The 19,362-nt window shown below is 39.5% G+C and overlaps 1 protein-coding gene across 1 annotated transcript in view; it reads right to left on the bottom strand.

The window, feature by feature from the left end:
* Window positions 1-14,033, bottom strand: part of LOC134569204 (electroneutral sodium bicarbonate exchanger 1) — a 240,494-nt gene extending 226,461 nt beyond the window's left edge. Inside the window, exon 1 of the mRNA XM_063428122.1 lies at window positions 13,644-14,033. Within this exon, the coding sequence (XP_063284192.1) occupies window positions 13,644-13,688 (45 nt within the window). The 5' untranslated portion in view covers window positions 13,689-14,033. The remainder of the gene's footprint in view (window positions 1-13,643) is intronic.
* Window positions 14,034-19,362: the final 5,329 nt, after the last annotated feature.

The raw sequence follows: 19,362 nt of genomic DNA, 5'->3' as shown, positions 1-19,362 counted from the left end.
GTCCTGATGATGACTTCCTGCCTAGATGGTGTAAAAGGCAATCACTCCCTCGCGGCCGGCCTTGCATGACCGGATAGACCGCGGGGAAGGGAGTCATCAGACCGTCTGGATGGTGGAACAGCTAAGTCTCTACCTCTTTTGGAGGTAGAGACCACAGGTACCCTGACAATTACCAGGGGTTGGTGCCAGAGCACTCCAAGCAGAATAACCACTACATACACAGAATGCTATGTGGCAGTTACATCAGATTACATCATTACAATGACATCTGGTGTAGCTTGTAGGTGTCACTCAGGATTAGGGCTCTCAGACTTCATGGAGGCAAACTATACATTATTCACCTTCATTATGGGAAAGAATTAAATCATCATCATCATCATCATCATCTGTGGAGGATGGGATTTTAAACATGAACTGCCATTGGAAATAATGGCAAATTATATATATTACAAACACATACATACATACATATAGTAGTGTAGAACTTTAACTTTGTTTTGGAGACCAGTGGAAACATCACTGCATTAGAACTGGAAAACCTGGTCAGACCACCTTACCAGTAAGAAACCCAATTATATTTATCAGTCTACCATAGATTGTAAACTCCCTTGAGCTTCCTCACCCCTTTCTCTAATTGAAAAGCGCTGCAGAGTACATTGGCACTATATAACTACTACTGATAAATTTTCACTCGCCAAAAACTAGTGGAGAGAAATTTTAGGCACACACAGACCACTGCTATTATACAACATATTTGCTACTCTTTTGTTTGTATATTTATTTTTTAAACATGGCTATATTTTAGTTAATTTGCTATATCAATTTCAGTTGGATAAATCATCCAAAACTATAAACTACGTGATTAATTTCATCCCTGGATTACATCTTAATTAAGAAATGGCTACATGCTTTAGGAGCAATGTAAGGGATTTATCCAAAGACTTACATTTATGCCAAATTATTATATATTCATGTTCACAAACACATTAACAGTTTTTGTAACTGCAGAAAACAGACTAGTAAACATGAAGGGACATCAATTACCATAAACCATGGTGTCCCAAGAAAAGCTCTTTGTACAGGCGGCCCTCATTTAGCAACCTACCTGTTTTACGACGGCTTGCACTTATGACCAGGCGTAAGTGCGAGTCATCGTGGGGATTCCCTGCTCTGGTGCGAATGTCTATGTTCTGGGAAACGCACGAGGGCAGGGAATCCCTCTAATATATGTTCGGAGAAATTTAGATTAGAGGGATTTCCTGCTCTGGTGTTTCCCCGAACATAGACGAATGCACAAGAGCAGGGAATCCCTCAAATCTTCACTTCCCGACCAATTCGTTTTAAGACTGGGTCATAGAAACGGAACCCGGTCGGTAAGTGAAAAGTGCCTGTACTGGAATTTATGCTGTACAGGTCTGCATTGCATTTTAGACTAGTCCCATGCTCCACACATGGGACCCACCGAAGGGCAGCGGGGACCCACCGGAGGGCAGGCTATTGAACTTTCCTGAGAGATATTGTATGTCTTTTGAAAGCAGATATTGGGCCATTTAATGTGAAATCCCAACACTTTAATATGTACAACACTTTAATGTAGTTAAATTTTGTGCAGAGATGCGGTCTCCTTTCTTGGACAGTAACACATTGAAGCTTCAACAGATTTTAAATATGAATTTGAAAGAAGGGGGGCCCTAAACATTTTTTACTAATATTATTATAGTGTGTGTGTGTGCGTGCATACATACATACATACATACATACATACATACATACATACATACATACATACATACATACATACATACATACATACATACATACATACATACATACATACATACATACATACATACATACATACATACATACATACATACATACATACATACATACATACATACATACATACATACACACACACACACACACACACACACTATATAGAGCATGCGGACATCGGCACTGTGTCATGACTGGTCAGGTGCCCCAGTTTAACATTATCAGGAATGAGTATCTTGCTGCAGTGTGACTAACTTTCCATTCAATAGTAGGGAAATTAAATCTGTATGCGCATGCATGTATGGGAGTTTATTCGTAGAAAAACTCTATCCACATCAACTTTCTAATAATATATGCTTTGAATTAAATTAAAAATAAGCTATGATTTTGACAAGGTATGCAGAGCTTTTCAAAGGCAAAGGAAAAACAAAAACCAAATTTTTATTTTTTTTTTTAGTCTCTTGTTATGTAACTTGAAATGCCTAAAGAATTACAGTACAGGCAAAGACAGGCAAAGACAGGCAAAGACAAAGGCAAAAGGGGAATAAAAGAAAAACAAATCCACGTAAATACAACGAAATCAATTATGATGGACACATGAACCTACAGTAAAGTATTGGTTTCCTTTTTAAAGGCAACATAAATAGAAATGAAGAATCACAAACAGGAAACCCAACTCCTTTTTGCAAGGTTTACACTATGTAATACAAGAATCCCTGTGTAAATAGCATGAACCTCCATTCTAATCTGATTAAAATCCTACAAACTCACTTACGGTACCTTACACAGGTATTTATTGCCTCTAACTTGCATTTCGATTATCGCAGTCATCCATGTTGTATGAAGTTAATAATGCGAATGTTTAAAATCTGCAGATGGGGAGGGGACAGTCTCTGGATGCCTGGGAGATTTATTTTTTAATAGTTTCATATTTTTATACCATATTGCAAAACAATCTTTATGCAAAGTGTCGTTAAGAATACACATGCATTATGACTATAGTCATACTAGGTCCTTGTGTAATCGTCTCAGCAATACTGTCACGTTATAGATCTTTAGTTTCCCTACTTTACCTCTTTTGGTCAATCCATGCACACCATTCATACATTCACACATTCCATGGCGGGGTGGCTAGAACATTATGGTTGATAGCCTCAGGGTCCATTAACTTTGAGCCAGAGGGCCCAGAGCTCTTCATATTGGTCTATAGAGAATCTATCTGGGTAGAAACCGGCTTCCATTCTATACTGAAAATTAAGCTTGGAGCTTATTTCTGACCATTTCAAAGGAGCAAAAAGGAGATTTCTCCAGTTTCTAGCAATTACTAGTTTTGTTGCCATAAATACATAGAGAGCAAAAAAACAGGTCGCAAGAGTATTCTGAGAACGGACAGCAACTGAAATAGCCTGCCCTTCGGTGGGTCCCCGCTCAGAACTCAAGCTGGTTTTAGCTCATCTTGTGCCATTACAGAGAGAACATATCTGAAGCATATCAGACTGGGGTTGCTATATCTCTCGTGCAGAGGGAACTTGCTGGCATTTCGGATCTGGGCCACCCGTATGGGTGGGACCAGTCTGATATGTTTTATGTTTAATATGTTTTAATTTTTCTTTAAGGGAATCCAACTTAGATCCGCTTAGGCCCTTTAACAGGATTTGTGTCTTTTTAATATTGACTTTGTAACCGGAAAATTTACCAAATTCTTCTACTGAATTAAATAATTCCGATAATGAGCTGGCAGGGTCCGAGAGAGTCAGGAGTACATCATCAGCATAAAGTGTGATCTTGATCTCAAGAGTGTTAACCATTATGCCTTTGAGATTTACATTCTGTCTGATGGCTGCGGCCAGAGGTTCAACAGACAGAACGTATAGTAGTGGGGACAGTGGGCAGCCCTGTCGGGTCCCGTTCCGAATTGGGATCCAATAAGATTGAAACATAAAGCCTGATACTCTAGCTTGTGGATCCTGTATAAGGCCATGGTATAATCTTTAAAAAGGTGTCCCCAATGCCAAAAGAGCACAAGACCTCCTCCAGATACCTACGATCGAAGGCCTTCTCGGCATCGAAGGCAACCAAGGCAAAAGGGGATTTGTGTTGACCCATGCAAAAGATAACATTTTCCTAATGTTATCCGATGTGCTCCTGCCCCCCATGAAACCAGACTGATCGATATGGACAATATCTGCCATGACACCCCCTGAGTCTGTTGGCCAAAATTCTAGAATAGACCTTTATGTCTAAATTGAGGAGTTAAATTGGCCTATAATTACAAGTTTGTGCAGGATCTTTGTCTGGTTTGGCAATTAGTATAATGGATGCCCAGAGCATCTCTGAAGGGATAGATTTGTATCTCGTAAACTATAAAATTCCTCAGGAGAAAGGGAGAAATTAAATCGTTAAGCTTCTGATAAAACAAAAACAAAAAACTGATGAGAACCCATTTGGCCCTGAGGATTTGCCTCTCTTTAGTGCTCTTAGAAAATCCCTAATCTCCTGTAGAGAGAAGGGACTGTTTAACCCCTTAAGGACCAAACTTCTGGAATAAAAGGGAATCATGACATGTCACACATGTCATGTGTCCTTAAGGGGTTAATAACAGAGTCAATTTATCCTCAGACATTTTTGGGAGGTTTAGATGGTCTAAAAATTGATGTATTACCAGGGAGGGGGCGTTGGGATTCAAATTGTAAAAGTTCTTATAGTACTCTCCAAAAGCTTTGCCTATTTGCGTTGGGGAAAGGATTTTTTTTTTCCCGACAACAATTTCCTTAATTTTAAGTTAGTTCCTGTTTTTTTTATTTTATTTGTAAGATTTCTACCTGCCTTATTATTTCCTTGATACCAGCCTTGCTGAAGTGTTAGTATTGCTTTTTTTTTGGGGGGGGGGGGGGCACAAGAAACAGGAGCACACCAATGGCACAGTATAAAAGGATATATTTATTATAAAACAATCAAAACTTTCTCAGCAAGTTGTGGGCTTGTGATATACAAGTTCCCACAGAAAACGCTAGATTAAAAGTCAATATCTCCAGTTACTTCCTTGTTCTGGATCCTGGCCCACGTGACTTGGGCTTCCTCAGACGTTATAATTGTTTTATAATAAATAGATAATTTTATACTGTGCCATTGGTGTGCTCCTGGTTTTGTTTCCCATACAGTGCTGCAGAAGAATGTTTGGTCTCTCTGGGACACCATATTGTGGGAATATTTCCCTTGCTTCCCTCCTCCGTTAGATGTTTACCCAGTCTCCACTCCTTCAAAAAAAAAAAATTGGTTAAAAACCCACTTCTTCATAAAAGCGTATCAATTAAACTGTTAATAGCTCCTGATTGATTCCTCTTCCAACTGTCACTAGTCTAATACTATCCTTACCTTTTTGTGTCATTTTACCCCACTCCTTCTAACATGTAAGCTCATTGAGCAGGGCCCTCAACCCCTCTGTTTCTGTGTGTCCAACTTGTCTGGTTACAACTACAGGTCTGTTCGTCCACCCATTGTAAAGCGCTGCGGAATTTGATGGCGCTATATAAATATCATAATAATAAAAATAATAAATAATAAATAATAATTCACTATTTACGCAGAGGAAACTCTTGCAAGGTAGATCAAATTTGTGACCACCTAGTACAACACTAGTTAAGATATTTATACCTTACGCACAAAGATATAAATACATTTTCTTTTTGAGATTCCTAATTTTTTTACAAATTGGTTTGGCAAAAAAAAAAAATGATTTAAAAATGGGGGATTGCACCCACAAACTCACGGTAGCATAACTAGTACGCAGAGCTGTAGTAATTACAGCATTTAGAGTGCTCCTAGTAATTTCAGAATTAGTTCTCCAGTTGAAGCTTAGTTAAAACCTAAAATGCACAACCTGGTATTCATAGAGAAAGAAAAGATCAAATAAACTCCTTCTGTACTGTTCAATATAACAATTTATAATAGAGGACAAGAAATCTAATAAATCGTGGTCTGACATGCTTTAGGGAATTTTAGGTCACATCTGATGATAATCATTCCCACGTATGTTCGCTATCAAAACTGTATGGGCTCACAGGGAGTAACGTAGACTTGAGACACAAAGCTGAGAGGACACATGTGTATCTTACACCTAAGCATCTAACCCAAACAAAAATAAAAAGATATTTAAAATAGATAAAAAAAGTTTAACATATTATTTAATAAAAACCAAAGACGCCACCACAAACAAAGCCCCGTATGAACTACAAAATGTTTGGGTAACAAAAAAGTAAATACTTTTACAAAGTAAGCATGCATAGAAATCGCATATGCCTTAAAAGGGACATTCCAGACAAGACTTGTCCTCCATTTTTCAAAGTCTTATAAAGATAACACAGATAGAAATATACATTTCACCTTTATGTTCAAAGCGGTTTATTGAACAGGATAAATAACATTATGCAACATGCAGAAAAGTGCAATATTTAGAGTGGACACGCAGGTTGAACGTAATATGTTCATAGTATACAAAATAATCAACTGCACAAGTTTCCATAAAGCAGAGGAAATATTAGTGGTACATGCATTGTAATGAAAATCTAGCAAAGACAGTGTTGTTGCCGACTTACGGCCTCAGTAGGCATGTTGGATACTTCCAGCCACTGAAATAGCAATGAACAGTACCAAATAGGCATAGTTTACAACGTAAGCATCTTACGACTTTGGGTATACGGAGTAGCGGTCAATCACTTTGTCTGTGAACAGAAAAATATCTGCCCACCCTAGCAGGCATGTGTATGATCGTAGAAAAATAAAAGGACAGAGGATGAAGTCAAAGAGAGGTAGGAGAAAAAAAGGAGAGAAGAGAGAGAGGGTGATGTTCCAAATTGTGGTTCAAGGGCCGACCCAGCCATGTATGTACACACACACTTCACTTTTGACGTTCCTGTGTTCTGACAGAAATATGAATGGGCTATGCAACTTCTTCAATGCTTTCTCACCAGACTAGCAAGTCACATTATCCTCTGAGCCACTTCTGGAGCTCCAAAAAAAAAAAAAATAATTATACTTGGTAGAAACCCTCTTTGCCACAGAATCAAATGAATTATTAGTGGCATATATTCCAAAAAGATGCTGGAAACATTACTTAGATGTTCAGATTCATGTTAATATGATAATAGATCCTGAATATTTGTGGGACATTTCACCACAGGCATTCTTTTGTACAGTACTGGTGTATGTAGAGGCCATTTTAATACATTGAGCTCATTGCCATGTTCGTGGAACCATGTGACACGGCACATAATCCTGCTAAAATAGTCAGAATAAGAGTCGACTATGGCCATACAGTTAGTATTATTAGGCCTAATGTTCTAAAATATTCCTCCTACCTTTACATCACCACTACCAGCAGCCTGACATAAAACAGGATGGATCATGTTGTTTACATCAAACTGTTAGCTGTATGTCAGAGCACAAATCAAATCAAGATGGTTGCCGTCCTGTTAGGATGCACTAGTCTGGCCATTCTCCACTGACCTCTCTTTTAAGAAGGTTTTTGTTTTAAAAAAAAAAAAAAAAAAAAAAAAATCACTGGATGAGTTTTGGATTCATTTTGAAAAATCAAATCTCTGGAAATGCTGGAAACTGTTAAGCTCGAAAAACCCAAACAACTAAATTTTCTCCAAAATACAACCCTCCATGTCTGGTACCAATAATCATTTTAGCACCATTAGTCAAATGTGTATGATCATGCCCAGGTTTGGTTTGGTTTGAAAAACAGTTTATCAAGTCTTTTACACACATTTTCTAGTTGCTGCCATGCAATTAACGGACTGTTTAGAAGTTATTTTTTTTTTTTTTTACTTTAAACAGTACAGCCTATTCCAGGCCTGGCAGCAGTTAACTTCATAAAACTATGACCAATGCAGTGTAAGCAAATTACTTAAAGCTGCGTCTGTTGGTTTTATATTACTACATTAATTAAAAAAACAATAAGGAACTGCAGAAGACTTAGCAGCAAAAATACTATTATTTTAATGCACAGGATTACTAAAATGTTTACAAATATATCCTAAGCCCTAAAAATGTACCATTTAATTAGATTCAGAAATAGCCTGTGCAGTTAGTGGAGATTCGCCACCTCTACTTCCTTGATAATTTTCCACATTTTTCAAACAAATGCTGCCACCCATGGAGGACCAAAGCTTCTCATTGAGATTTAATAATTCATAGTTTCCCTTCCCTTCCTACCCCCAATACAATGTTTATATTCTTGTTGTTATACAAATATGTAAAACTTTAATAAAAATATTTGAAAAGATTTAATAATTCATAATTTTTTTTTTATTTTATTTTTTTTAAATTAAAGGACACTATAGTGTCAGGAAAACAATCGGTTTTCCTGACACTATAGTGCCCTGAGGGTGCCCCCACCCTCAGGGTCCCCTCCGTGGTTAAAACCCCTTCAGCAGCTTACCTTAATCCAGCGCAGGGCTCCCTCGGCACTGGTGACCTCTCCTCCCCCGCCCGACGTCAGCGGAGCCGAATGTGCATATGCGGCAAGTGCTGGGCGCACATGCTAAGTGTCCACAGGAAAGCTTTTCCCAATGCTTTCCTATGGACGCTCTGTGTGATGGAGGCGAAATGTGCTTCCAGCGTCGCAGATGCGCCTCTAGTGGCTGTCCAGAAGACAGCCACTAGAGGCTGGATTAACCCCAAATGTAAACATAGCAGTTTTCTCTGAAACTTCTATGTTTGCATCTGAAGGGTTAAAACCTGAGGGACCTGGCACCCAGACCACTCCATTGAGCTGAATTGGTCTGGGTGACTATAGTGTCCCTTTAAGTGTATTAGTTGAAATGCTAATTTAAATATTAATGTGTAGGCTCCCTCTAAAATAGTGGCTTGTTATAGAAAACTACTGTGTGCTAAAATTCTCATCAGGATAAGCCAATCACTGGGTATGGTTGATATGAGTTGTATTTCACATAAGTTGTTTAGCAAGTGGGTTACAAAAATTGTATATTTAACTCCCACCAACCTGAATTTTACAGAGCATGGTAGGAGTAATAATCCAGCAGGAACAGGCAACATAAAGTCCCAACAGAGTTGTTTGTGGTTTTCTTCCTCTCACCCCTGCACCTAGAAAGTTATATTTTTCTTTATCAGGGATTAATTGTGTAACGGAGCGCCTAGTACTCCAACCGAGTAACTCTGTTGATGGATGCTCCTAGTGCTTGCCGAGGGCTCCAAGCACTTCTCCAGACACTATAAGCACTGCAGACCGAACCTCTCTTCCAGCAGAGAGCGAAGCTGGAACAAGCTCTTAAAAGAGCTTAGCGATTATAGCTATGGCAGTATGTAGAGTATAGCAATGCCTAGTGTAGATACAGCCGTATCCCCCCAATCATGAGACGAGGCTCTATGTTGAGGGTCAAAACAGAAAGACAGAGCTGTGGTTTTATTGTTTCTTATATACACATGTTTACACAATGTTACCACCCACATTGTTTTGTAGAACAGCCAAACACATATAATACAGTTAAACACTCCCATTCATTCCCACAAAATCCTCCCCTCTGCCTGTGATATAATTACTGTACACAATGGGTTAATGTAATTATCACAGGCAGGAAAAATATACTTTTTACACCTTTACTATAACTTTAAAACTATACATCCAATCTCATATTATTACTCAGCATACTTCAAATACAAACATACTCAAATTTAAGGCAATTCCCTCCAGGGGTTAAAAAATTAGTCGGACGTCCTTTGTGACCGACCGCAAGCATACTTTCCTGCCCAAAACGGTTCCATAGATTTGGGCTGTGCGGTCGGGCAATTTTATGCAAAAAAATAACCAAGTCCCATTCGAATGCACGAACGGGGCACCGTTCATGCAAATAGCCAAGTATAGTTGTGTGTTTAAATAGCCGAACGGGACTTTGTTTTCAGCCGAAATGTCGAAGTGGTTGAGAAGGTAAGGGTCAGCGGTGTTCGTGCAAGTGTGTAGCAGATTTCAATTCCATGGATTTGGCTGCACACACACTGCTGATCGTGTTCGACTGAATAAAGATGGCCATCGCCACGTGTTCGTCTGTACGAACGGCTGCCATCCAGCGGTCGGCAATTAACCTACAGCAACCCCTCAGCCTGGGAGGTAAATTAGCCGCCCACTTCCACTTCTGTGTGGTCCGCCTGTGTAATACTTGGTTCAGTAAGCCCCGTTTACCGAACCAAGCGGGAAGAAGCCATGAATAAAGTATTTTAAGGGTCTGGGGACACGGTCTTAAAGGGGCACTGTTCACAAAAGTCACAATGTTCCCACAGACTGTTCTTAAAGGGCCATACACCCCAGGGCCATAATCATGAGGAAGGAGGCTGGCAATCAGGCTTCTCCATAAGTCTGGAGAACGGGGTAGTTTGTCACGTGAAAAACAAGTGACAAAAGGCTTTTTGTCACAAATTTCTTGGCCACCAGGCAGCAGTAGTTTTAATACTATGCGTGTAACTCATGCTGTCATGGGTACCATGGGATTATAGCCAGTCTTGCGGATGGACAGACATCTCTCTCTGAGATGTCCGGCTACAGGGTCTCCACATGACACTGATCTACACTTCATCTGGAAAGAAAAGGGGAAATCTTTACATTGTACCACAGCTATATTATTATTATTATTATTGCCATTTATATAGCGCCAACAGATTCCATAGCGCTTTTCAATATTATGAGAGGGGGGATTTAACGGCTAGTACTAATTCAAACTATTTAGTTTCTTGCTTTTCACACCATTTAACACCTACACTAGAAATAGTTAAGTAACACATTACTAATTCATGGGTTGCCCAGCACGTTGGTGAGACAACCTAAAGGGAGGTTATGCAATCACATGTGTTTAGTATACTAAAATTACAGTCCAGATGTAGGGTACATTCACCAGTTACCAAACAGATCACTCATTACCTGAATTCTCTCCAATACATACTTTTATTTGAGGGGTTAAGGACAGACAAATTAGAAAGCTGCAATTCTATACATTTGTTGTTTTTCCTCGAGGCACATAAAATTTTTGAGAAATTTGAGCTACTTGCTACAAAAACGGCAGATCATTTGTAATTAGATTCTTGTAAATACTAGCCGTAATGTCATATATTTAGTTGTGATCAAAATAAACACTTGCAAAATAAGCATTGCTGGTATCTCAATTTCAAATCACCACAATGATTTGCACAGAAATATTTAATATACTGCTGACTTTTCTATAAAATTTAGAGAGTATGTTTATAACACACAGCAATTTATTCTTTTGGAAATGGTCTAAATGCATTTACATTTTATTTAATAAGCCAACAAGAAGCAGGAAAATAAGAGCAAACAGTTGTCGTTAACTTGCATTTAAAATAGGACTTTTCAATATTAACCAACTGGGTGTGAACAGATTAATTGATTATTTTAAACGTCTATTTAACTCGTGGTTTTGTGTTCCACCAATCTCAGGGATTATTCACCAACAACTGTGGACCAAACTTCAAAAGTGATATAAGCAGGAGACTTGAATTGGTTTCCATAGTGATAGCTCAATTTCTAGAACTTTGTCCTTGAATTCATCTTTATCCATGAGTCCCTTCAATCACTAATAATATACTCCCATGATTTTCTCATTGGAACAGATTCCACCCTTGTCTAGCCAACAGCATGTAGAGGATGTTTGGAATCATAGTTAAAAGCTGGTGGGTCAATGCCGCAACATTGCTCATCACAGCTAAGAATACCAACACAGCGGTAAAAAAAAAAAAAAAAAAAAAAAAAAGGACTATTCTAAATCAGGCATTGAAAGGGTAGATCACTTAACTGGGCTATTAACAACTACACAGACGCTCAGTTTGAAATGAACATTACAAGATGAGGACTACTGCTTAAGGCCAATTTATCTTAATGTACATATAGGTTAACGGATTATCTGCTGGATATCAAGCTAGGGTTCACAACTTCAACACTCCAACTAGTGTTGCATTATAATGTTTTTTTTTTTTCAGGAGATAGCCCATGATCAGGTATGGGAGATGCAGTTTATCAAGAGCAAAAAGGACTATATCTGAGGATCTCTAGGGAAACACCAGCGCTATATGAGTCCATATGCATCTTAAACAACTAAACTCAAAATGCTGGAAGTACATGATTTATGCCAAGAGATTAATGAATAAAAAGAAATTAAACAGGAATGGGGTAATGAATCTTAAAAGTGACAAAATTAAACTGTTTCATTTTAACATGGCTGTTCTAATTTAACCCTTGATATTTAGGGAGGAACTTCAGATAAATTTTGGAGGTGCTGCATGTCTTAACTGAAAACCTGACTGCAATGCCAAACCTGATGGGTGCACTGCCCAATAACACAGCACCTCTCTTGTAAACATTACCATCCCCCACCACACAAAAACAAAAATAACAAATGTTATATCTTTGGCCTATTCCACCATTATTAACTTTGGAATATAGAGAGCTAGAAGACCAGGCTCTTCAATGACCTCCACACAAGGTGACAGAGGAGAAAACAGGCACAGTCTGCCATGTACATCATATCATGCTTATGGATTGTTTGCAACACAGTATGTAAAATATTGGGACAATAACAAGACCAAAACACACAATTATCTCAAAGGACATTGAACACAAAGAGCTACATATAAAACAGGACAAGAATATTAGAATTTAATCACTGCACAGTAGGACACATTAGGTTTAGCTGAAGGTATTGGGTTTCCTTAGAGAAAGAATATCTTGACTGCACAATAATTAAATAGAATATATAATTGAGCCTATTAAATACACATTGTATATTGTGGTTTATGACAATCTGTCATAGCAAGCTGGAAATTAGCCTTGTATAAATAAAACCTACCACTTATAAACAAATACTTATTGTATTCATTTAAATCTACTTATCTGCACTGCAGTTATTTAATGAATCAAATTACATGTACTCATTACCTGGCAAAGGCTGCAAAACCTAAATAGCTGAGTCTACTCTAGACTGATGCCTTTTCCCACCACATCCAATATTCTCCTTGACCTAGTGATAGTTACAAATGCACTGCAAATCATCAGACTTTTCAGACACTTACAGGGCTGAGAGGGTAAATACTCAATTCACCAAAATGCCCACGATAATAGCTCTGCCCACTACCAAAATTAAATACACTGAGCTTGATATGGAAGTCCCCTGTCACCAGCACAGAGGTGTCACAGAACATTGCACAAACATTGTAAAAATATGGCATTCGGGAGATGCATACAGCCAGTCTGAATGGGACATGAAGTATAGCCACAGTACAGAGAGTATGGATGTGGCATGGAGGAGCAGTATACTACAGAGTATGGATGTGGCATGGAGGAGCAGTATACTACAGAGTATGGATGTGGCATGGAGGAGCAGTATACTACAGAGTATGGATGTGGCATGGAGGAGCAGTATACTACAGAGTATGGATGTGGCATGGAGGAGCAGTATACTACAGAGTATGGATGTGGCATGGAGGAGCAGTATACTACAGAGTATGGATGTGGCATGGAGGAGCAGTATACTACAGAGTATGGATGTGGCATGGAGGAGCAGTATACTACAGAGTATGGATGTGGCATGGAGGAGCAGTATACTACAGAGTATGGATGTGGCATGGAGGAGCAGTATACTACAGAGTATGGATGTGGCATGGAGGAGCAGTATACTACAGAGTATGGATGTGGCATGAAGGAGCAGTATACTACAGAGTATGGATGTGGCATGAAGGAGTAGCACCATATATTGAGTTTGAATGTGGCATAACATGGCATCACAATACACAGATATTCAGGAGCAGCACAAGCCACATTCTGCCTGCAGTGGAAATACCTGGTAGCTAAGGGCGCATTCTGGCTCATTGCTTCCAGCAGGCATGGCTGACAAACTCTGATTCAGGAACCCGCTCTTCTCGCTGTCAAAGAACCAACACCTCGTCCCTCTGGATATTTAATGGCTATGCATGCACCTGTCTTGGTGGCTTGCTGTACTCCCTGGGCAATGCTGCGTTCTGCTTTTTTCAGTCAGTGACGGTTCAATATCAGGTTGCGGCTCCCCATCCCATCTGCAGACAGCTGGGGGCAATCACAATAGGAGAGAGCCAGCAGGACCCGCAGGGGGGCCCTGGGTGAGAGAGGGGCGATGGGCAGTGAGGATGTGGAGGTAGCAGGTGCCAGTCCTGACACAGTATCAGATGAGATAGAACCTTGCAGGGAAATAGAATCCCAGGCAGCTAAGACTGCAACTGAAGGAAAAGGGAGGTATGACTATACAGACCACTCCCTCCCAAACCTAATTGGCTTCCATTGAACTGTGTAACAGAATGAAGCATGCTGGCTAAACCATGCACTGATGCTACAGCCTCAGCTTCCTGTGTCTTGTCCATTGTACTGCTTTGTGTCACGTATTTCGTGCTAATAATCACCATTCTTGATGTATGTCAGATAAAAACGCTGTAGACTATGAAAATTCTATTTTAACTTTGCTTCATATTGGTGAATGCTTTCTACCGCTCTTAAATGTGTAGCCTCCTCTAATTATCGGGTCACCAGTGGTCAAAAAATCCTCTGTCACTCAGAGTCTAAAACTAATTTAACACGGTTTATTCGCTAATTGTACAAATCTGAACTATCAGAATGCAGGCTAAAAACAAAAGCTGATTTAGAAAAAAAAAAATCTTCAATAGTCACAGTTTGACTATTCTTATCTTAATTTAGCAGGGGTCAAGTTGGGGCTCATTAGTTTTCCTTTATTGTCATGTGGACTCCATGTCATGAGCAAAATTAAAGCAACTCTGTCCATATCTGCATCTGTGCATGCTTTGCAAAAACCCTAAAGGAGATATGCCCACTTTGGAGAGAGAAGCAAACAATAGATATACTTGCATACCATCTCCGTTCTGGGGACCTTTTTGAGCTCCTGGTGCTTCACCTGCCAGCAGCAAGCATCGCTAGCAAGGTCTATGGATGATCCCACAGGCCAGAAAGAACCACTATTATATCAACAGGCACATTGCATAAGGTGCCTTTCTTTCACAGCTGTTACTAACAGGTCGACAGTTGCCAAAATTTGATGGCAGAAACTTTGCCTTTTGTCAATTTTTATTAGCCTTAGACTTTACCATAAGACAATAAGTAGTCCCTGCTACTAGACTAGACTTATAAAATTTACACTCACACTTTAATAGCTGATAAAGCTGCCACAAAGGACTGTAATTCCCATTAGTCTTGAGCAGTACTGGGTCATTGTCACGAATACACTACCCAACTCACAAGTGTTAGATCAGAGATAGGAAAATTAGAAAGGAACGTGTTACCGGACCTTAGAGTGGCCATGCTTAATATATGAAGATAAATAGCGAAAACTGTAGTACTAGCCAAGATCAGGATAAAAATATGGGAGAACGATATTACAAGCCAGGTCAGGATTACAGAGGTTAACAATGTCTAATAACAAGTCAAAGTCAAAATACCGGAAAATCAGAAAACATTTTAATGCCTTGAACGAGTAACCAAGAGGAAAACATGGCAGCGCAATGACCGTGGGGCTAAAGCTTTATGTAAATACTGAGATGTACTCTGATTGATCCACATAATCTCTATGACCCTAAAATTGTGGGAATGCGGTCAAAGGAATTATGCGGATCCCCTATGTCCAGAAATTACACTAAGCGTCTTATTAACATAAGTAGAAAGGCGCCATGATAATGCAGCATCCCTCTCTCTGCCTGGAGCAATACATTTGTCTGCTTCCTGGTTAGTGGTGAAGTCCAAATTTCACCACTAATCAGGAAAGCAGAGACACTAGAAGAGGTACAGATCCAAATGCCACAACCTCCTGATCCAGATATGCTGGAATAGCTCATCGAACGGGTAAGTAATATGACAGTCATGTAATGTGGTGCTTCTCAACCGTCTCCTCAAGGAGCACCTAACAGTCCAGGACCAGGATTTAGGGATTACCCAGGTGTAAGGTGTTTTAAAAATAAATAAAATAAATAAATAAACACACCATATACTCTAAAGGTTTTTTGTTTTTTTTTCTAAACACCTTAGACACACCTGGGTAATCCTTAAATCCTAGAATGTTAGGTGTGCCGTGAGGGGAGGGTTAAAGAGCACTGATGTAATGTATGTAGCGGTGCCACCCTAGTATTAAACATCTCTCTTCAACCCCTACTCTACCCTAACACTTACATTACTTGTAACCCTTACGCTAACACTAACTTTAGCCTTAAAGGGACACTATAGTCACCTGAACAACTTTAGCTTAATGAAGCAGTTTTGGTGTATAGAACATGCCCCTGCAGCCTTACTGCTCGATCCTCTGCCATTTAGGAGTTAAATCCCTTTGTTTATGAACCCTAGTCACACCTCCCTGCATTTGACTTGCACAGCCTTCCATAAACACTTCCTGTAAAGAGAGCCCTATTTAGGCTTTCTTTATTGCAAGTTCTGTTTAATTTAGATTTTCTTATCCCCTGCTATGTTAATAGCTTGCTAGACCCTGCAAGAGCCCCCTGTATGGGATTAAAGTTCAATTTAGAGATTGAGATACAATTATTTAAGGTAAATTACATCTGTTTGAAAGTGAAACTAGTTTTTTTTCATGTAGGCTCTGTCAATCATAGCCAGTGGAGGTGTGGCTAGGGCTGCATAAACAGAAACAAAGTGATTTAACTCCGAAATGACAGTGAATTAAGCAGTGAAATTGCAGGGGAATGATCTATACACTAAAACTGCTTTATTTAGCTAAAGTAATTTAGGTGACTTTAGTGTTCCTTTAACCCTGCCACAAGCAACAAACCTAACTTAACCCTGACTCTCACACCAACCCTAAATTATTAACCCTAGCCTAAAAATATCATATTACATAAAAATGCATAGTGGTGAAAATTGCACAACAGGAAAATAACACAATTGAGGGGTTCTGGACACATTTATGATCCTTTTGATTCTCTGTCTTCAAATGTATGTTGGTAAATGTATATGTGTGTCATATTTGTGTGTTTAAAAGTTTGTGCTATGTGTCTTTACTGTCATGCTGTCCTTTAACCTCATCTACTATACACCCAATGTGCCTGTTCCAGTTTCCTCTGTTTCCTTTGCTTACCAACCACCTCCACTTTCAAACGCAAAGATCATGTGAACACTCATGCACTTAGAGTTCTATACTGTCTTTATACTGTCAACAAGTACAAGAGCACAAAATAAATTACCCAAACAGATACTTGGTCTGGATGGTTCCAAGGATTAGACTAAAAACGATACATTTATCTTTATTAAGCAGCAGATTCAAAGAGAACCTCAAATAAACAAAGAACCAAGTGACACGCATACAAAAACACAAGTGTAGATGGCAATTACTACTGATCTGCCCTAAATAAAGAGAGAGGGGAAAGTTAATGAGACTTCTAAACTTAATGAGCATCTATAGTAAATGGAGACTACAGGTAATAGTCCTAAATTGCAGACTGCTAATAAAAAACAGGTTATAGGGGTATAGCTGCTAAACAATTGGTCAAAGGATAGAAGTAAAAACGCAGCTCTTTAATGTAACATTTTCTCTCTCTAAATAGAAATACATATATATACAGCTTAAAGGTAGTGGACATCTAAGGGTAAAGTTGATGCTTCAGTTACCAGTCCTGCCCAACACCAGTAAGCTGGGGCAGAAGAAAAAGCACCTAGATGCCTCAACAAACTCCCAAAAAGTGGCATACCTGGACATGCACAAATATATAAAGCTTTTACATATTATTAAAAAATAAATTTATATTAGTATACTGTGTTAAAGAAAATATTAACTGCCTATATCTTGCCCTGTGCGTAATATCAAATTGATGCTTAAAAGTCATATGAAACAAAAGTTTTTCTGCTTGGATTCATCTATTCTGTTTGCGTGCACAAATTTACTCTCAAATTCTACATCAGCCACCCAAGTACTGCGAGGACGAGATAAAGAAACTCAGAGTTGAAGAACGTGCAGAGACTTGGATTGGTCAAACCACATCACTGGGACATCTTCAAAAAGTATAAAGACACTGTTTTATCCGATCGTGGTGCGCGCCAGCTGAATTACTTTGAAAGTGGTAAAACTCTGTCACTTTGTTTTGTAACCCTGCTTGATTGTTCAATAATAATCTTTTTGATTTGGACCAGTTGCTTCATGTACCTTATTTTCTTCAACATTTTGGTGCCGAAACTGGGGGAGGTGAAAGCCATCAGTGGACGGAACCAAGGTCTGGAAACTGAGAACAGGAGACCAACCGGCGCCCCTAATAGGTGAGAACCTTTGTATCTCAATTGCTCTCCCTTCCTCTGATTCCTAAACCCTCTGTCCTTTTTCGTAAGTGCCAACCTCCCAAGAACCTGAAACAACTGTTTTATGTTTTAACATCTTTTGTTATGAATGTGTGAGTGAGTGAGGATACTGGTGGATAAAACCCACTGTATCAGTATGCAAGAGGTCCTTTACGGCATATGATTGTACTGCCTCAAAATGCACCTCTACGGAGAGAACCAGTGGGGGCAGTGATGTGCTAAGTAAGAGGACCCTATCATCCTCAGACACAAATGTTTTCTATCTCTCTGAGTTTGTCAAGTAAATTGTCACTAACTATAGTCTGCACAGCAAAGGGACAAAAGAAGCATAAGTGTGGGTTGATGCAGAGTTTCTTACTAAGTGTGCCTTGGTCTGTAAGTGCAAAGTCTTTGGGTACTCCCTGTACTCAGCCTTTGGACATCATTGGTTAAATTCTGCTTCAGTCCACTCCAGCTTTTGGGTACATGGATACTCCCAGAGAACGAGAGCGAACCCCTGATCTTTGATCACCTCTCTGCTTTGTCTCTAAATGACCCTGGTCACGCTGGTTTGAGTCTGTACTCTCCCATGCTAAAGGGCATGTCCCAGAGCTGTAGCAGACCTGTCTCCCATTAATAATCAGACTGTTAAGTCAAGCCCCTTAGTGTGGTTTGACTTTGATGATATAAGAGGCCACATACAGTTTATCATTTGGCTCTGTTGGAAAATTTGGAGAGATCAAAAGCAGGGATTTGTAGTGTGGGCCACAGCCACAGTGTTGCTAAAAATATAGAGAGAGAAGGGCAAGAGTCCCCTCCATCATAGCCCGGCTATGGGAAACGATCTTAGCATGGATGATACTGTGTCACCCTCAAGGTAAAGGGCGTCCAATGAGTCCTCCTACCCCACAGGAGAGTATGAATAAGAAATATGGCGTGTGGGTCAGCCGGCATCTGCCAAAGGGGAGGAAGCTGACTAAGGAAATGGATTTTGGGAACCTGTGAATTACCCCGCTGGGAGAATCTCTACAAAAATTTCAAACAAAAATAAGTAGAGCCAAATGAGAAGGCAGCTTGGAGTAGATGGACTGTAGAATCCTATCAGAGACAGCAAAAAGCCCAAGGTATTTTTACTGAAGAGACTAAGATAAATTCAGTGAGAACAGACCAGCAGAGGGAGAAGAGTCAGTCTGAGTCAGAAAGGGAAGAGGCAGAACAGATAGAGCAGCTTGATATATCTCTAGTGGAGC

The sequence above is a fragment of the Pelobates fuscus genome, chromosome 1 (assembly GCF_036172605.1).
Source record: "Pelobates fuscus isolate aPelFus1 chromosome 1, aPelFus1.pri, whole genome shotgun sequence".
NCBI classification, from domain to species: Eukaryota; Metazoa; Chordata; class Amphibia; order Anura; family Pelobatidae; genus Pelobates; species Pelobates fuscus.
This window is presented reverse-complemented; position numbering and strand designations above follow the sequence as displayed.